The 6,772-nt window shown below is 36.1% G+C and overlaps 1 protein-coding gene across 7 annotated transcripts; it reads left to right on the top strand.

The window, feature by feature from the left end:
* Positions 1-380: 380 nt before the first annotated feature.
* LOC102589934 (BTB/POZ domain-containing protein NPY3) lies at positions 381-5,616 on the top strand. Of its 7 annotated transcripts, none has more exons than XM_015312813.1 (6): positions 381-833; positions 1,021-1,071; positions 1,581-2,004; positions 2,888-2,957; positions 3,415-4,590; positions 4,771-5,616. In XM_015312813.1, exons 3-6 carry the CDS (start codon positions 1,943-1,945, stop codon positions 5,347-5,349), a joined length of 1,887 nt encoding a protein of 628 aa, XP_015168299.1. In that variant the 5' UTR covers positions 381-833; positions 1,021-1,071; positions 1,581-1,942; the 3' UTR covers positions 5,350-5,616. The 7 variants fall into 7 exon arrangements, with proteins under 7 accessions (XP_015168299.1, XP_015168305.1, XP_015168317.1 ...); XM_015312831.1 differs by lacking the exon at positions 381-833 and adding an exon at positions 2,699-2,751 and having other exon boundaries at positions 865-1,071; XM_015312809.1 differs by lacking the exon at positions 381-833 and having other exon boundaries at positions 865-1,071; positions 1,581-1,878; positions 1,923-2,004.
* Positions 5,617-6,772: the final 1,156 nt, after the last annotated feature.

Raw genomic sequence — 6,772 nt, forward strand, 5'->3', positions numbered from 1 at the left:
CTTTTAATGTATTTGATGTAACAGTGTCCCTGTCAATTAACTAACCCTTTAATTCATTTTACAGAGTTCGATTTTATGACATTCGTGTGAACGAGTTTGCACTCAAATTACTGCAACGGTCTATTAGTCAAATAATGATACGTTAATTTCAAACTTAGTAGATTCAAAGGCAACAGTTTAAATTTCTCCTATCCATTAATGTCAACGAATCTGATTTCGTATTTACACTACACACTTCAAGAATTTAACTATATAGCATTAACGAACTTCCATTTTGTGTACCTTTTCATTTATGTAACAGATCATTTTCGAATCCTTCAAATATAGTAATAAGATATGCGTAAACTCTACCATTTTCAACTTATATGGGATAACTTGTTGCTGTTGGGTTGTGGTGGTGGTGGTTGAGATTACCTACGCTTTGGTGCTCAACAATTATAACTCCAACCTTACAATTTTTGTAAGCAATATTTCAACTCGCCAAAGGGCAAGGCTATAGAAAACAAAACAAGAAAAATTAAAAATTCATTGTTGATTCAATTGAGAAGAAATGAGATGGAAAGCACTGTTATAAAAGTAGGAGAGGAAAAAATGGAGTGGTCATTATCTTAATGCTAAAACAATACGGGTAAAAGAAAGCTTTGTTTAATTGGGAAAGTGTTGGCAAAAAAGTCGACTATGTCAGATTGGCGTGCGTATCACTGCATCAGTGCTTAAAACAGAGAGAAAGGATATAATTAGAGTTTGGAGGATGATGATTCTTTACAACTTTATTTGCGAAAAAAAGAAGCCAACCCCACTTTCTAGTTTCATCTAAAAAGATAAAATAGGAGGTAAATAGAGGTAGTTTGTGAGTAGTTTGTTTTCTTGATAATCTGTACTGATTATTTTTTTTTGGGTGGAGAGAAAAAGGAAAAGAGGGTAATGGTGGTGGGGACGGCGGTGCTGATTCTAAAGAGATAGATTGATATCTAAGTTTTATTTTGGGAACATTCTGAGATTGGCTTTTTGTGAATACAGAGTGTTGCTTTGGTGGCTGGCAAAGATTAGGGACAAGTCATCTTTTTCTTGGTTGGTTTTTGTGTTCTTGTTGGCTTCTTTCTCTGATTGTTCATAGTGGGTTTTTTGTCCTTTGGAATGTCTTCTTGGATTTGTACCTCAAAGTTGTTCTGCTTTCTCTAGTGCTTTTACACTGTATTTACATCCTTCATTAGCCTTTGCCTTCTCATGAAATTTTTTCATTGCTCTTTGCTTCTTTCTTCAGTATCTGAAAAAATGTATGTTGAATTGGGTTCTTAATTTCTTCTTCTAATTTTTCAAGAAAGTATGGATTTGGTGTATTTGTGATTTTCTTTGTGGCACGTTTTCAGTTTGATTTGTGTGTTCAAGTGATATGTTCGATGTGATGCTCTGTTTGAGGCAAATTTTGTTTCATTTTCCTTTCAAGTTCAGAACAATTTTGTTGGTATTTGTGCCTGTTTGTTCACATATATGCGACCCAATTGATGATTCTTGTCGACAATTTTTGGTGGTTGTGTTCTTGAAAACATATCTTACATGATGTTTCTTTGTTATTACAGGTCCTTTAACTTCATTGGTGAGAGAAGACTATTTGAGTAGAGGAAGTTGTTGTTTAAATAAACAATTAGAGGAAGGGCGGTGGTCTAAGTGGTGAGCATGTGGCCTCTGGTTTTGAGAGCTTAAATTTGCATATTTTGAGGTATTGAGTCGGTTGGGTTGTATATCTTGGACTGGACTTTTGTGGTTGTTTGTTGTTGAGCTTACAACAAGAACCAATAAAGAAGCCAAATCTCCTCCTTTAAATCTTGTCAAGTTTGGAAGTATAGGTACTTCCAGGTTGCTCTTTCCTTTCCTTGGCATTGTTCTCTGCAAGTTTAGAATTGAGATACTGTAGGTGAATCCATACTTTGAGAGCGTAAAGATGAAGTTTATGAAACTTGGATCCAAGCCTGATCAATTTCAGACAAAAGGAGATAATATCAGGTCAATAGTTCAATCATCTTTGTGAATTTAGTTTATTTTTCTTGTCATTCTAATTAGGTATTTCTTTATTGTTCATATATGTCTTATGTATATTTTTATAGTGAGACCTTGTGCTGCTCATAATTTCTACTCATTAAGTTGCTGTGGACTGTTTCTTTAAGTTTGTGAAGTATCTGAAAAACTAATTTGCTTCACCCTATTTTGTAAGTTTGGGAATAGCATTTTTTTACTTCAAAAATAGCTCAACTACCAAATGACATCCATAGCATCATTTTCTCACTACATGAAATAAATAAAAAAGTAGAATTGTCCCAATGAGGAAGGAGTAGAGTGTATAAGTTTCCTTTTTCTCATCTATGAACTACACTTTAAAAGATTGGTTCATAACATAACTTCATTGATGCCAAAAGCTTTATCTCATGTGGTGTTTGTCCAGAAGCAACCCCCTCCCCGCTACCTCAGTTCAAATAGCTTGGTTAACGGAGGAACTTTTCTTCTAACATATTCTCTAGTTCCAATGAAATTTCTCTTTGAATTTTTTTTTCATTCATGAGAACTGACATCCTTCCTCTCTCTCCTTTAAGCCTATTCACAAAACCTTCTTACAAGCACTTAGATCGTATACCATTTACAGTACTTCGACAAAGCTGGTTTTCAGTGATGGCTGATCTCAGTTTGTCCTTTGTTTCGGCAGGGAAAACTTCCATTTTCCAGTCCAGCTACTACATATTAGTTATGTGCACTATGGTGGGGTGTATCATCTCGACATTTTAGTTGTATTTTTTTTTTTGATACGTAATGTGATAGCGATGTGTATATTTTTTGAGGTAACATCGTTTGAAATGGTTTCATCATGAATATGATGTATGAACTTCCTATTCAGGTATGTAGCAACTGAATTGGCAACAGATATGGTCATCAATGTTGGAGATGTAAAATTTTATCTCCACAAGGTATGCTCTCCATCTCAAGCCATATTTGTTACTCTTTTTTCTGCTTGTTAAACTAAAATTGTAATTTTGAAACACAGTCTTAGATATTGATTGACCTGATATACTACTAAAAGAGTAAATTACTTATCCTGTTAGCGTTAGACATGGTCCACCAATTATCGAAGTGGTTAATAGACAAAATTGATCAAGGTGCAATTTTTAACATACATCAGCCTGATATTGCAGTAAAAAAAAATTTCATCGATTTCATCTTGGCTCCTGCTTGCTGCTGGTTATTCAAAAGTATAGCCTAGCTATGAAGGGATTACTCTCAATGAGAGAGCCTAATCATTCATTTTATCAGTAGTTCACATGCAGATAGATGTGAACCGTACTCATGTTCATATTGTTGTCTGCTTAATATCTTATCCATTCGATACATTACTTGTTAATACTGATAGGATTATACTTTCTCCAGTTCCCCCTTCTGTCCAAGAGTTTTCGTTTACAGAAGTTGACAGCTAATACAAATGAGGAAAACAATGATGAAATCAACATCGACGATATACCTGGTGGACCTGCAGCTTTTGAAATATGCGCAAAGTTCTGTTATGGTATGACGGTAACTCTGAATGCGTATAATGTGGTTGCGGCTCGTTGTGCCGCGGAATACCTGGAAATGTATGAAACTGTTGAGAAAGGTAACATTATCTACAAGCTTGAGGTTTTTCTTACATCTAGCATCTTCCGGAGCTGGAAAGATTCAATCATTGTTCTCCAAACAACAAAAGTTTTTCTTCCCTGGTCTGAGGAATTAAAGATCGTTAGTCATTGTCTGGACTCTGTTGCATCTAAAGCTTACATTGACACCTCAAAGGTGGACTGGTCGTATACATATAACCGCAAAAAGCTTCCATCAGAAAATGGAAGTGATCCGCTATGGAATGGTGTGCAAAAGCAACAGTATGTTCCAAGAGACTGGTGGGTTGAGGACCTTTCTGAACTTCATATTGACTTGTATAAACGGGTAATAACAACAATAAAAACAAAGGGAGGAATGTCTCCAGAAGTAATAGGTGAGGCATTGAGAGCATATGCCTATAGAAGGCTACCGGGATTCAGCAAGGGTAAAATCCCAGGAAGTGATCCTGTTAAGTATCAGTACTTGGTTGATATGATTACTTCTCTGTTGCCCACAGAAAAACATAGTGTTTCATGTAGTTTCTTGATCAGATTGTTACAGACGTCTGTTTCTTTGGAATGTGGAGAAACAGTACAAAGTGAACTGAAGAGGAGGATTGGCCAGCATCTTGATGAGGCATCGGTAGCTGACCTCCTTCTTCGGGCACCAGCTAATGAAACTACTACATATGATGTTGACACGGTACATGAACTTGTTCAGCAGTTCATGCTGCAGAAAAGGAGCGGTCGGAGTGATTTTCCTGAAGATAATGAATTTCAGGAGATGTACCCTGCATTTGCATCAGACTCTTCCAAAGTCAAGGTGGCAAGGGTGATTGATGGTTACCTTGCGGAAGTTTCTCGAGATCCAAATCTACCTTTGGTGAAATTTGTCAATCTTGCTGAAATGGTGTCTGGCTTCCCTAGACCTTCCCATGATGGAATTTACCGTGCTATTGACATGTATCTCAAGGTATCCTTTTTGCAATTTTCTTTTTCAACCAATACGTTTTATAATCTGTAAGTTCTAGAGACTCGGGGAAAAATGTATTAATTAGTAAAAGCCTCTATCGTGTCCTTGAGGCGCTGCATTGGCACATTTGTGTGACTGGTTTATCTTGATGGACTCTGAATGATCATTTCTTTTTGACAGGAACATCTAGGAATCACCAAGAGCGAAAGGAAAAGAATTTGTAAACTAATGGACTGCCGGAAGCTATCAGCTGAGGCCTGCATGCATGCTGTGCAGAATGAGCGCCTTCCGTTGAGAGTAGTTGTACAAGTTTTGTTCTTTGAGCAAGCCAGAGCAACAACATCATCTGGTGGTGGCAGCACCCCTGACCTAGCTGGAACAATCAAGTCTTTGCTTCCAGGGGAATCCCATGGGAGCTCAAGATCTGCCACAACAAACACAGACGAGGACTGGGATGCCGTGCCTACTGCTGAGGAACTTAAAGCTTTGAAAGGGGAGCTTGCTACTCTAAGGTTGACGGACAAAGAAGTTGGTTGCAATGATACTAATTCAATAGACATAAAAATGAGTGTCGAAAAAGTTATTGGTGGCAAAGCAAAGGGATTAATTATGTCCAAGAAGCTCTTTTCAAAACTGTGGTCCAACAAAGATAGACTAAGCGAGAACAGCAGCTCTGATACATCAGAAAGCCCCGGTTCTTCCAATGCTGGGGAATCAAAGTCCACCCCATCAAGAAGTAGGAGGCATTCCCTGTCTTAATGTTAGTTGCAGATTAACCAATTTCTCCTAAGTTTTAAGTAAAAATTTCACCCCTTGTTTGTTGCTAGGGTTGGAAGAAGCTACGTCTGCCGCTAACCCTTGGAAGTAGTAGGGAGAATTCCTCCTATAATTTTTGAGCATTTTGAAGAATGTATTTGGAAGGTTAGATCAGCTTGGGACTGAATTGGATCCTCTTAAGCTTTGATAGTTTTTTCAGTTGTATTCAATTGTTTCCCAAGAGAAATATAAGTGACCACCTTTGTTTTAGGCTCTCTTTTCACAAGACTGGAACAAGCAAAGTCATTTATGTATCAAAATGTGTGAACCAAATTGTTTGGACTTGCAATACTTATGTTTCTTATGCAGGTGATTAGATAAATCTGGTGGAAATTGAAACATCTATGGGTGATAGAGGCCAATGTAGCATGGTCAAGGAAAGGCATGCAGGAACATTTTGTTCTTTTGCTTTATGCATTCAGTATTTGTAGTGGAAAACAAACTTACATTTTGAAGCAAGTAATAATACATGTATAGCATGAGTTAATCATACAAAAAGCTGACAAGAACCAATATTGATTATCCATATACAACTATTTACATAATACATAGATCTTAATAAAATATCATAATAGTTGAGGTGGATAAAGATGGACCTAAGTTCTTTCATTTTTTTCGTCTTTCCACAATTGTCGGTTACATTCCCTTACTTATTTTTTCTAACTAATATACATAGATTATGCATAAATATACACATATTATGTATCTGCTGGATATTTAATTCTAAGAGATTGAGCGTACGGCTATTTAGGTTAATTCTTCTATTCCTCTCAACTCCTAAAACACTTTGTGTTGTACTGTTGGGCCACTAATCTCCCTTTTTCTTACGGGTATACAGTTGGGCCAGTGTTTTCCACATGGGTATATAGGCAGTTGGGCTTAACTATTGAATGATAGTAGCAGTCAATGGTCCATCAACTATTATAGTACAACTCATCACTGAATGATTCATTTTCAATAGGGGTGTACATGGTTGGGTTGGTTTGGGTTTTTCAAATATCAAACCAAATCATTTGTGTCGGATTTTTAAATTTATAAATCAAACTAAATCAATAAAACTTGGATTTTTCAACCTCGGATTTTTTTGGATTTTTTCGGGTTTTTTGGATTTTTGGGTTGTTTCGGGTTTTTCCGGTAAAGTATTCATACAAACATATAGTTTACTCGTACTTCAAATATTTCTTTAGTCCTACCAAAATACAACTATCTAAGATGTTTCTTAAAAATATAACACAATATGATATGATTAATGACACTAAAATATCCAACAAAAATAATAATAATGAAATCGCGTAAAACAAATATTGCAAATTAACAAGTCATAATGAAAATGATCATAATTTAAAAATATTAAATCATGTTAAAA

Source organism: Solanum tuberosum, unplaced genomic scaffold (assembly GCF_000226075.1).
Source record: "Solanum tuberosum cultivar DM 1-3 516 R44 unplaced genomic scaffold, SolTub_3.0 scf00012, whole genome shotgun sequence".
In the NCBI taxonomy this organism is placed as follows: Eukaryota; Viridiplantae; Streptophyta; class Magnoliopsida; order Solanales; family Solanaceae; genus Solanum; species Solanum tuberosum.